Source organism: Peromyscus leucopus, chromosome 13, assembly GCF_004664715.2.
Source record: "Peromyscus leucopus breed LL Stock chromosome 13, UCI_PerLeu_2.1, whole genome shotgun sequence".
In the NCBI taxonomy this organism is placed as follows: domain Eukaryota; kingdom Metazoa; phylum Chordata; class Mammalia; order Rodentia; family Cricetidae; genus Peromyscus; species Peromyscus leucopus.
The window spans coordinates 4,849,029-4,860,728 of NC_051074.1; the positions used below are offsets into that span (position 1 = coordinate 4,849,029).

The window sequence follows — 11,700 nt, forward strand, 5'->3', positions numbered from 1 at the left end:
TCTCCTCTTCTGTAGCATATGGAGAGGGAAAATATCTTCCTGGAATATCAGCCCAGAACATTTAACTGGCACCTCTGTGTGAAGATTCTTTCCCTCTTCCACTACATCTGTCTCTTGTGACTGTTCTCCTACCCAAATTCCTTGAAAATATTTTGGGTGAATTATCTGATTTAAAAAAAAAATCCCTGCAAACTGTAGCTTGAGTTTTCCTGCCTTGCCCACAGTCAGGACAAATCTTTGTCACCCGCCAGTCCCACAGCCGCTCAGACCCAACCAAGTAAACACAGAGACTTATATTGCATACAAACTGTATGGCCATGGCAGACTTCTTGCTAACTGTTCTTATAGCTTAAATTAATCCATTTCCATAAATCTATACCTTGCCACGTGGCTGGTGGCTTACCGGCGTCTTCACATGCTGCTGGTCATGGCTGCCGCTGACAGTGTCTCTCTGCCTCAGCCTTCCGCTTCCCAGAATTCTCCTCTCTCCTTGTTCCACCTACTTCCTGCCTGGCCACTGGCCAATCAGTGTTTTATTTATTGACCAATCAGAGCAATTTGACATACAGACCATCCCACAGCAGCAAACAGCCTGCTGCTTCTTTCGGCTTTGGAGACATCATTGGCAGTTCTCAGGAAGTCATCAAATGGAAGGCCTGGTGAAACCAGGGGGCTGTGAATTTCTCACTGATACACTAGAGAAAGTGGGGGGCCTGGCCTGATTATATAATCTTTAGTGCCTCTGGTGACCTCCTGGAATTCAGCTCTTTGCACAGGGGTCACCAAGAGGTGGCCAACCTGCCAGTGCAGGCTGCCAGGAGCTCACCATCCTTCTTCCTTCTTTGGTTAGCCACCTGACGGAGGTGTGGCTGGCTGTGGCAGAGAACGTGCCCTTCGCAAGGACCATGCTCCGCGGCTTGCTGGGCCGGCTGCAGTCAAGGTTTACCGCCAGGATAAATGCCACCTCCAAAGCCGACATCTGGCGCCTGGCCGCTGTGGACCCTCTGATGGTGCGTGCAGAGGCAGGTGCTGGGCTTCCCAGGGAAGTCAGGGTAGAAGTGACCAGCCCTTCTCCCTCTCCCGGCAGACGCTGTGCACTGTCCGGCTTCTCATGGAAAAGATGGACCAGGATGACAAATTCCCAGACCTGTTCCCTGACCTACTGTACATCTTCCTGCTGCAGCTTGGCAGCAGCCATGGACCAGAGGCAGCCTCCCCGGTCCTGAAGACCTGGAGGCTGGTCCATACAGGGCCCCTGCCCCAAGAGATGACCCTACAGAGGTGCTCGGGGGCAGATGGGCAGGAGGGAGGGACACTGTGCAAGGCAGCAGGCTTGGGCTGGAGCTGCCCCTCCAGCTTTTCCTTAGACGCAAGTGGACTCCACAAGTCCTTCCGGGAGTGGGCGGAAGTGATTTCACTCACAACCTTTCCCCGTGTGTGTCCGGTATGGTGTAGGCTTCCAAGTGTGGAGACGCTGTCTCCTGTGACCATTCCCCTTAGTCCTCCTCAGCAGCCTTATCCTGGCTCATCTCTCTCCAGGGTCACGATTAAATCCATGCAGCTTTTGGTCAAGAGAATCGACAGAGAGCCCCTGGAGCAGGCCTTGGAGGAGCAGTGTGTGTGGTCCCTGCTGGAGAATGGAGGCACCTTCCTAGAGGGAGTGAGCCTGATGGCCAGGTGGGGCCAGGTCTCACAGGGGTGCCAGGGCTCTGCAGAGGCTTAGCTCTGTGAATGGCACAGCTAGATGTCTTATTTCTGGGATCACTTGCACACTGATAGATGTCCTGGACTCTGGAGTGGCAGGGGGCCAGGAAATGAGAGGCCAGAGGAGGTCTCTGAGCATTCTGGTCTGACCATCACAACCCTGAGTATTTAACTGGTATCCTGGCCCCTCCCATCAACTACCTGGGGAACAAGGAAAGGCCCAGAGATGCTGAGAGGCCTGTCTCAGTCCCCCTTCAAGCTGACTTCAGACTCCGGAGTAGAGGGCAGGAGCATAGATGATAGCCCTCCTTGTGCTATCCTTCTTTCCTCCTCAGGCTGTGCATGCAGAACGCGGAGAGCTACATGCAGAGGCTGGCAGAGCTGGTGCTCACGGGCATGGGCTCCGAAGTCCTGAGCTGCTGCATCAGCAGCACAGCCATCTGTGTGGAAGTGAGGCATCCAACCCTGGGAGGGCGGGGTGCGAGTGGGTAGTGGGTACTTGTCTACAGGCTTCCTAGGATCACACATTATTGCTGTGAAGAGACACCATGACCACGGCAACTCTTACAAAGGAAAACATTTAATTGGAGTGGTGGCTTACAGTTTGAGGTTCAGTCCACTATCATCATGGCGGAGAGCATGGCAGCGTGCAGGCAGACGTGGTGCTGGAGGAATAGCTGGGGTCCTACATCTTGCAGTCAACAGAAAGTCAACTCCAGACACTGGGCAGTATCCTGAACACAGGAAACTTCAAAGTCCACCTCCATAGTGTCACACTTCCTCCAACAAGGTCACACCCACTCCAACAAAGCCACATCTCCTAATAATGCCACTCCCTATGAGGTTATGAGGGCCAATTACAATCAGACTACCACACACATCCCCAGAGCAGGCACCTGGTCTTTGAGGACCTGAGCTTAGGGGACAGATCTTGCTTTGTGTGGGTGTTCTCTCCTTCACTACACCTGACCTCACTTTTCATACAAGGCCTGACAGTGTGGGCAAGCAGAGACCGAGACATAGCCTGGGTCCCCAGGGAACCAAACAAAAGGAACTCCTCAGCTCGGGCTGGGAGGTTTATTCCTGGACACCTCTAGGAGGTGCTCACCTTGCACAGGAAAACAGCGAAGGCGTCATGGCCACCAGGGCTTGGTTACTCTATCGTGTGGTTAGAGCATCCATGGAGTCTTGGAGGAGCTAGCCAGGGAACCTTTGAGAGAATGTCATTGCATCATGTCCAGTTGCTGTAAGGACCAAACAGCAGCCCTGGGCAGCAGACAGCAAACCTGTGAGGAGCCTCATAGTTAGGAAGTATTTCTGACTCAGAGGTCATGGGGGACTCGGTTATTGATGGGGGAGTGCCACAGAAAGTATGTATGGCTGTGTTCCAGTAAAACCCTCCCGATGGACACGGCCACTTAAACTAAACACAATTTCCAAGTATCATGATCCCTGGTGATGTTTCCCACCACTTACACATGTGAGAATGAACCCCTGACTTTGCCCTGTGCCCAAACATCGAGCTTTCTCAGGCTCACAGATTCCTTCCATATTTGTGTCTCTGTAAACCATCCAAAATCATTATGAGAAAAGAGTACAGCTTGAAGTGGCTGGAAGTTGGGCTAAGGGTCAGGCAGTAGGGTGGGGGGGGCAGACACGGGGGTTGGGAGGGAGTCCAAGGGCCTGGTGAGAAGTTTGGACTTTTCCCTGCAGGGTGTGGTCATAGTCACCGCTCTGTCTGGCATTTCCTGGGAGCTCCTCAAGAGGTTTAGAGGAACAGAAGAGCTGTCTCCGCATATAAAATGTTTACTGTGTAACATGAGGGCCTGAGTTCAGATCCTCAGCATCCCCAGACAAGCTGAGTGTGTGGCTGTGTCTGTAACCCCAGAGCTGGTGGGGGAAGGGGTGGAGACAGGCACATCCTAGGGATTTACTGGCCAGAGATCCAGGTTCTGGGAGGCCCTGAGGGCCAGGAGAGGAGGCACATGCCTTTAATCCCAGCATCAGAGGCAGGACTAGCTCTATGCGTTTGAGGCTGACCTGGTCTACATAGTGAAACCCTGTCTCAAAACAAAAAGTAAGTTGGGAAGCAATAGATGACACTAACTTTAGCCTCTGGCCTCCGCAGGTGTGCACGCCTGCATTGTAGTGTGTGCTTGCACAAACACACACTTAAAAAATACTCAGATGTTCTTGAGCATGTGCATACACACACACACAATTAAAAATACTCAGATGTTCTTGAGCATGTGCATACACACACACACACACAAATTAAAAATACTCAGGTGTTCTTGAGTATGTGCATACACACACACAATTAAAAATACTCAGGTGTTCTTGAGTATGTGCATACACACACACAATTAGAAATACTCAGGTGCTCTTGAGCATGCGCGTACACATGCATCCCACAGGTCCCCCACTGGCCGGAGAGTCTTGACACTCTTAAGTACAAGCCCAGTAGAGATTCTGTCCACAGCCCTTAACTGATGCTTCTTGTACACTTTGTTCAGACACTGGTGGGTGAGGCTTTTACACACAGCAGCTGCCCTGTCATCTTTCTGAAGAAATGAATTATAATGTGCGTATGTCTCTACACCAGGTAGCACTTACTTGTCATTTCCCGCATGGTTCCTTATTGAATGCTGCCGCAAGCCCGAGGCAGCTGTACCACCCCCTTTTCTGGACAAGAAGTCAGAGGCGTTTGGTCCCCTCACTCCTGCTCAGAGTGGCCAGTCTGTGTGTTGTCCTGACGTCTCTGCCTTATCACTGAGTGGTGGGTAACTGTGGGTAACTGCAACACTCCCTTTCCTAGTTTATGAGTGACCCGGTTCTGCACCAGGAGAAGCTGCTGAGGCCGGTGGTGCTGATGCTGGCGAAGGGCACGGGGCAAGACAAAGATGAGACTTTGCAGGTGCTCTCTCTGCGTGCCCTGGGCAACATGGCTCTCGGTGCTCCCCGGAAGGTACCAAATGGGCCCTGACTTAGGTCCCGGGGGCTTGAGGGCTTTGTGGGCACACTTCTCCAGAAAGTGTGGGGGACAGCTGAGTGATTTGAATACCTCCAGGTGAAGCAGTATCGCAAACTCCTGCTGGAGAAGTGCCTGGGCTCCCTTCGGGGACAGGTGAGCAGCATCGTGACGGCTGAAGGCATGGAGGCCCTGACCAAGATTCTGGCTGAGCTCCGAGAGGGGGACATAGGATCGTCATTTGAACCCATCTCTGAACAGTGCAGGGCATTCTTCGACAACGTGAGTCCAGAGAAGAACTTCCTTCCATATCTGTGTGTTCTGTTGCTTTAAGACAATACCCGAGACTGGATGATTTATAAAGTACGGTGATTTATGTAGCTTGTGGTTCTGGAGTCTGCGATATCCAAGAGCATGGTGCTTGCTTTCGGTGAGGCCTTCTGCTGCACTGTATGGTGAGATGGAGTGAGTGTGCTAGCTTGGATCCTTTCTTATTACAAGCCACCCCCAGAATCTAATGCTGATTACCTCCAAAGGTCCCCACCTCTGAATACCATCTATGTATGATTTGGGGAACTAAGGTTCCAATATATGGACTCTAGGTTGGGGCACATTCAAGTCACAGCACTCGGTTCGCTCAAATCATGAAGGAAAGACGTGCCTTGGGGCAGAATGAGCTGGTCCTCCAGAGTGTAGTAATGTTTCCTGGCTGATTGGGATCCTGTAGCAATCACGTCTTATGCTAAGAGCCAGAGAATCAGTACCTTAGAATCCGAGGGCTCAAGCATTCCACCCTGCAAGGAGGGAAGAGTGCCCACTAGCCCCTTGCCGCTCACAATTTCTCCCTGGGCACCCGTGGAGACTGGGGCTGGGCAGGCACCAGGGGTGTTCCAAATTCCACACAAACCCTTACACAGGCCTTTGGGATGGACCCCCAAGCTAGAGTCACACTCAGTCTCTTGAGTGCTGCATGGGCCCTGAGGAAGGAGGGACTGTCCTGATGAAAGGTTCCAGAAATCTCGGTGGAAACCAAGGCATTAGAATGGTTCATGGAGGAAGGCTGGGGGATTGCCTGGCTTCCAGATGCCAGCTCACTTGTACCTCTTGGTATCAGGAGAGCAAGCTGATACGTTTGAAGGCCTTCATCCTCTTCGGGAAGCTGGCGAAGGTGGTTGGGATTTCCAAGAAGCATTTCTTCAAAGGGGAGGTGAAGAGAGGCTGGGTCTCCCTCATGCTGCATTGCCAGGACCCTTGCCCCAGTGTTGCCCAGGTAACACACACCCTTGTCTGTGTCCTACGCTCTGGGGCTGCAGCACCCAAGGGAAAAGGTGCCTTGGTTCTGCTGGCTCAGTGAGCTACCGGATTTTCTCCTCTCACTCGGTCTGCCCCGTCCCTTATGCATGCTGGGACAGGAATCACCCCAGTGATGCTAAAGGGAGCTTGAGAGAGCCAGCTCCGTGAGTAAGCATGCTATGGCTCCTATTGCTCTAGTCTCCGCCTACAGTTAGTGTCTGTTTCCTTCCCTTCTAGAATATTAGACCTGGACTTGGTCCCATTTAAAATTTGTCTTAAATCCCCCCTCACATGTCCCTGTGGGCATGCCCATGTTAGGACTGCTAGGAGTTGAGGAGAGGGCCCAGCTTGGTCTGTCACATCTCTGGCGGTGAGAGGAATGGGGTGGGAGAAGGTTGAGTAGGAGACCTGCCCATCCGTGTTCCTGGCTCCATCTCCTGCAGGGCCGCTGGAAGGGCAAAGGCATTGGCTGAAGGGGTATGTGAGGGGCACCTGTCCCCCAAGGGCTTATTACCAATGCGTGAGTGAGGTCCCTGGAGCCTCTAGCCTGGCTCGTTTGCCCTGGAGGCCTTTCTGGGGCTGCCCTCCAGGTGAGATGCCACCCAGCGCCCTGCATGTTGACGTCTCTCCTGCTGTCTTGTGCCCTGCGTCCCTTCAGGCATGTTCGGCTACCATGTTTCAGTGTGTGCATTTCTGGGGCTGGAAGTCCCTGGAGAGCTCCTTTGGTCACAGCAATGACAGCATCAATGACCAGATGACAGTTTTTCAGACAAACATGTGCTCCGTCCTGGTGAGGAGGCCAAGGGGGGACAAAGTTGGGCTTCTGACCCCATGTTTGCCTTTTACCATGAAACACCCAATGGGACAATGCAAGGGTACCCACGTTGACTTTTCTAACTGCCACAACCAGAGAGTAAAGAGACAAAAGTTAATTTTGATGATAGAATTTTTTAGCCCCAAGGAACTAGATTATGATCATTTTGATATGCGATCAAGGTAAAAATTGTTATGTGGTTTTTTGGTTTTGGTTTTTGTACAATCTTCCAAGTCCAGGGAGGTCCCTGATACTGCTATCAGCCATGCTCCCATGCTCAAGGGCCATGTGTGGCCAGTGGCTAGTGATTTGGACAGCACAGGTTCAGAAACACATTCAATGGGCTCCACAGAGTCAGCTAATGAAGCCAAACATGCTGATTGGTCAGATTGCTCTCTGTGAGCAGCAGGTCCCTGTCTCACCCTCCACAGCCATGTGGCACTTGTTTTTGCAGGCCCAGAAAAAGCCTGCTATTCTCTGTGGCTTCCTGTTGGAAACAACGATCTTCATGAAAAGTAACTCGTCAAGGATCAGAATCGCCGCCTGTGCCTTGGCAGGTGAGTGGACGGATAGCTATGCTCCGACTCAGGGTGAGTCTTGAAGCCACTTAGTCAACCCCAGGCCTGGATGGGGAGCCAGGTACCTGGGATGAGAGCTCAGGTCTACCTTACAGTTCCAGGCCTGCTAGCTCAGTGGGTTTCATGCTTGCTTGATCTGGAATAGGGGTGCCCACTACCAACTTCAGCCTGACAAAATCCTTGACTGGTGTCTTCATAGGTCAACCTGCGCCTCTTGCACGGAGGGAGGCAGAACTGCGTGCCTGCTGACCTCTCCTCCCTGGTGTAAGGAGTGCCTCTGCATCTGTCATTTCAGGAATTATCATGAAGCAGCTGTCTGCCCATTATCTGAAGAAGATGGACCTTGTGGGGCTTCGGAATTGTTAAGTAGTGCATCCTCGGTGGTAGAAACCTATGACTGACACTTTGAGACCACGCTGGGGGAGGGCTGGTGACGCTTGGCTGCGGGCTGCTTGGGGAAGGGGGAGTAGCTGGACCTTGGAGGACTGCATGTAGGGAGAGATTTCCAGGAAGACCATTTGGTAGGTGGAGTCCATGCCAGCCCATTCTCAGAAACTTGAGCTGCCTCTGCCCCAAGCCCACAGCCAAGGTCTGTCCCTCCCTGGTGGTGGTGTGAGTCCTCACAGGTCTGTGTGGGAGCACTCAGCTCCACTGCCCACTTTGGATTCACACCACGAGGTTCCCAGGGGGTTCCTCGCCGGCGTCAGCCTACCTCGGTGTGCAGTATGCAGTTCATGTGGTCCTGACCAGAAGGCCTGTTCTTTTCTATTCCCACTCAGCTCTCCAGGACCTACAGCTAGATTCTGATGCTGGGGTCAGGAGGGCGGCCTTGGAGACCCTCAAAGTCCTGAACAGCTGCACTCAGCACTGGCTCTTGGCTTCACCCAGAGGACTGCCCTGAGTGGCCCCGGTGTGAGATATGACCTGTCAGTGGCACATCTGCCTAGAGCAAGGCAAATCAGTTTTCATTTGTAGAAAAAAAAACTTGTAAAAGAATGAGTATCCATCCCTCTTCTCCCATTGAAATATACCTCCATTGCTCTCTGGAGTGCAGGTCCTGGCTATATATGGATACCGCATCCCAGAGCCAACCAAGGCCTCTCCATCCTCGGCTGGCCTTTGTGGGTGTGGTCACGCAGTGCTCTCCCACATGTGATGATGTGCACCCACAGTGAGGTGCCAGGCAGCGAGGGGAAGTGACACTACTGTCCAGCTTGCCCCCAGGGACCTCATTCCTGAAGCAAAAGGCAGATGCATCCATGTCATAGATGACACCCTGGGGAGCTTCCCCTGGGAAGCAATGTTCAAAGCTTACCCTCAGCCTTCCCTGGGACCTGAGGTTTTCAAGGACTGTTTGGGCCACTGGAACAGCAGCCCAGCGGGGCCTGGAAGAGAGTTTGGCGGGGAAGGAAAAGGGTAATCAGCCCCATGTCTAGAAAGGGGGAAGGGGAAGAGGAGGGAGCATGGGCAGACTTTCTCAGCCTTGGGCTGCTAACAGAATGGTCTAGGCTGAAGCCAGGGTAAGCCGGGTGGCAGCACACAGAGCTCCCCTTCCCCGCCAGGGAGACACTCACCCAGTCCGGAGCAACTGGCTTGCTGAGACCTCTCACCAAGGGTGACTTCTGCAGCTCTTTTGGCTCCCATTGAGTAAACAGTAGAGTGCTGGTATCAATAACTCTAGAGCCACTTGCGCCCTGGCTCAAGATGTGTTACGTAACATAGCCACACATCTGTGCCTCGGCCTCCTCTCCCACCTGTGTGGAGCACGTTTAGGCCAAGTGGTGATTAGCAGAGCTGAGGACAATGGCCCATTTCTGATGTGGATTTTCTTCTTAAAAGTAATAGAATTCAGAAAAGAGCAAAAGGTTTAAGCTTTCCAGCTACTGTAAAATGTAATTATGCATAATACCAGAAAACTAACAAATCAGAGGGGAAGTTATTGTGATTATTATAACACTAGACAGGTTCATGTGATCCAGAGTAAACCCAATTCCAACAGAGGTGACTAGAACAGTGAGTGCAGTGAGAGCCCCTGGGAAGTCAGGGTACCCAGGGCAGCATGCTCAACCTCAAGTCAGTGAGCAGACTGGGGTGTGGGTCTGCCAGTGCTCATCAAGCAAGCATGAAGCTTGGGTTCCATCCTTGGCACCTCCAAACAAAACAAACAACCCCTCCCCCCCCACCAACCAGCCAACCACAGTGTCTGCTGCACCAGCAGAGCACACCCATGGGCAGGGAGCGGTGGCGTCACACTGCTGGGCTGGAGAGCCATTACAGAGGCTACTTGGAAGCTGAAGGCAGACTGCGTCCAGGGTCTGTAAGCAGCCTTGAAGTGTGTGCCACAAACGGGGTTATACACATGCAAAGACTGATCACAGCCCCTGTGCACCCCTCCAGACATCCAGGGCAGTGGAACAAGCTACCTGGACATGAAAGCAGTCCATACAGCACCAGTCAGTTTCATATTACTAACAACACAAAATACTTGGGGCTGGGCTCTCTATAAAAAGGTTTAATTCAGCTTTGGAAACCCATGGTAAAGGAGCAGACAAGAGGTCTGGTGAGGGGTGGTAGCCGATGTAAGAATAAATGGGGAAGGAGCAGGCACCACTTGCAAACAATAGGAAGCTAGAGAGCTGAGCGGAGTCAAGCTTGGGCTTTTATAACCACCCTGAGAACTCAACAAGGTTCTAGGTTAATCCTTTCCAGGAGGCAAACCCCTACTCAGGCGGAGGAACCCACCATACAACAGGGGCACATGTCTACCAGCGTTACCACCCTGGGAAGCCTTGCAACATATGTAAAGACTACTGGGGTCCAGCCCCACTATAGTCTTTTCCCAGAGTTCCAGAAGAGATGCTACCATCGGCGGATTAATTAATCTGAGGGATACTTGAATAAATCTATGTACACGAAACTCTTTCGTCCATACATCTTTTTCTTCTGAGTCAGTTCTCTCTACACAGCTTCTATTCTGCTCTTGCCAGATTTCTCTCTACACTTTTCTGTTGTTCTCTTTAAGTTCTATCTTAATTCTCCCATCTAGTTCTTCCCCATCTCATTTTTCTCCATCTTGTTCTATCTGGCTCTTCCTCATCTTCCATCTCATTCTTCTAGTTCCTCAATCTAGTCCTCCCAAGTCTGAGGTTTTCAGTAATATATCCATACAAAGCAGCAATTCTCTGACCAAGACAAGGTCACACAGGCTTGAACTCTTACGGGGTCAAAAGGAGGGGCGATAAGATCCACACAAAGAGCAGTGATTGTCAGCTATCATAGCAACCCAAAAGGGAAGTGGCTAATGGGGAATGAATCACCTAAAGGCCAAATTTGGTTACAGATCTGAAAAAGGGTATATGTGTGCTCAAACTATATTCTTAAAGTGGTTAGGGAAAATGTTAGGATTCTACCAGTCACTGAGTCATGAGTGAAAAGAAAACTGCCTTTCCCCCTCTTTGGAGCCATATCTGACTCAACCTAATCTTGGCTGTGCCATTTTCTGGCAGGGCAGGGGAAGTGAACTCGGTAACTAGGCAACCTGTGTCACAGCTAGATGTACCTGGTATGCAAAAGCCCTTTAGTTCTGAGTTAACTGTTAAAGGAGATCTGGAGCTAGGGGGCTGGAGAGATGGCTCAGCGGTTAAGAGCACTGGGTTGCTCTTCCAGAGGACCTGGGTTCAATTCACAGCAACCACATGGTGGCCCCCCACCATCTATAGTGGAATCTGATGGCCCCTTCTGGCATGAAGGCATACATGCAGAACACTCATAAATAAAATATAAAAAAATAAATTAAAAAAAAGGAGATCTGGAACTAAGATAGCACTTAAGGAAGGTTAAGCTTAATTAGCACATCCACCAGGCCTTCTCTAATGAATAGTCTGGATGCTATCTACCTGTGGTCTGTTTTTAGACAGTCTGGGAAGTATCTCAGATAAGATACTTTTCCTCTGGAGAAGGTCCTGGCCGGATGTTGCTAATGATGAAAACTACAGAAGGCCTGAAGTGAGGGGTCTGGCTGTGTGACCGCTGTTAGCAGTTGGGAGATGTTATCCAAATACTGTAATTGTATAGTGGAAATTGTGCCCAATGGATGATCAAACACACTGTTCTAGGAATGGAAAAGCTACAATAGCACACGAGAAATTTGTTGCAGGAAACGGCTAATATTCAAAAGCCAATATCACCAAGACTCCTTAAGCCTTGGCTTTACCTCTGGAAAGGCCCTTGGCTTCTTCCAGGTATAGCTTGTCATAGTCAGCTGAATTCCTACTTCATATGTCTGCAGCCCACAGCACATATGAACCCTTGGGAGACACTTTAACCACAGCACCCACATA

General features: G+C 51.2%; 1 protein-coding gene across 2 annotated transcripts in view; it reads left to right on the forward strand.

The window, feature by feature from the left end:
- Mroh2a (maestro heat like repeat family member 2A) overlaps positions 1 to 8,408 on the forward strand; it is a 39,031-nt gene extending 30,623 nt beyond the window's left edge. The window contains exons 32-42 of one of the 2 annotated variants that reach the window (XM_028876174.2): positions 851 to 1,010; positions 1,088 to 1,281; positions 1,540 to 1,677; positions 2,040 to 2,154; positions 4,523 to 4,672; positions 4,775 to 4,957; positions 5,790 to 5,945; positions 6,627 to 6,758; positions 7,237 to 7,339; positions 7,656 to 7,721; positions 8,140 to 8,408. In XM_028876174.2, coding sequence (XP_028732007.1) covers positions 851 to 1,010; positions 1,088 to 1,281; positions 1,540 to 1,677; positions 2,040 to 2,154; positions 4,523 to 4,672; positions 4,775 to 4,957; positions 5,790 to 5,945; positions 6,627 to 6,758; positions 7,237 to 7,339; positions 7,656 to 7,721; positions 8,140 to 8,261 — 1,519 coding nt within the window. In that variant the 3' untranslated portion in view covers positions 8,262 to 8,408. The remainder of the gene's footprint in view (positions 1 to 850; positions 1,011 to 1,087; positions 1,282 to 1,539; positions 1,678 to 2,039; positions 2,155 to 4,522; positions 4,673 to 4,774; positions 4,958 to 5,789; positions 5,946 to 6,626; positions 6,759 to 7,236; positions 7,340 to 7,655; positions 7,722 to 8,139) is intronic. The other variant, XM_037210089.1, reaches the window with a different exon arrangement.
- Positions 8,409 to 11,700: the final 3,292 nt, after the last annotated feature.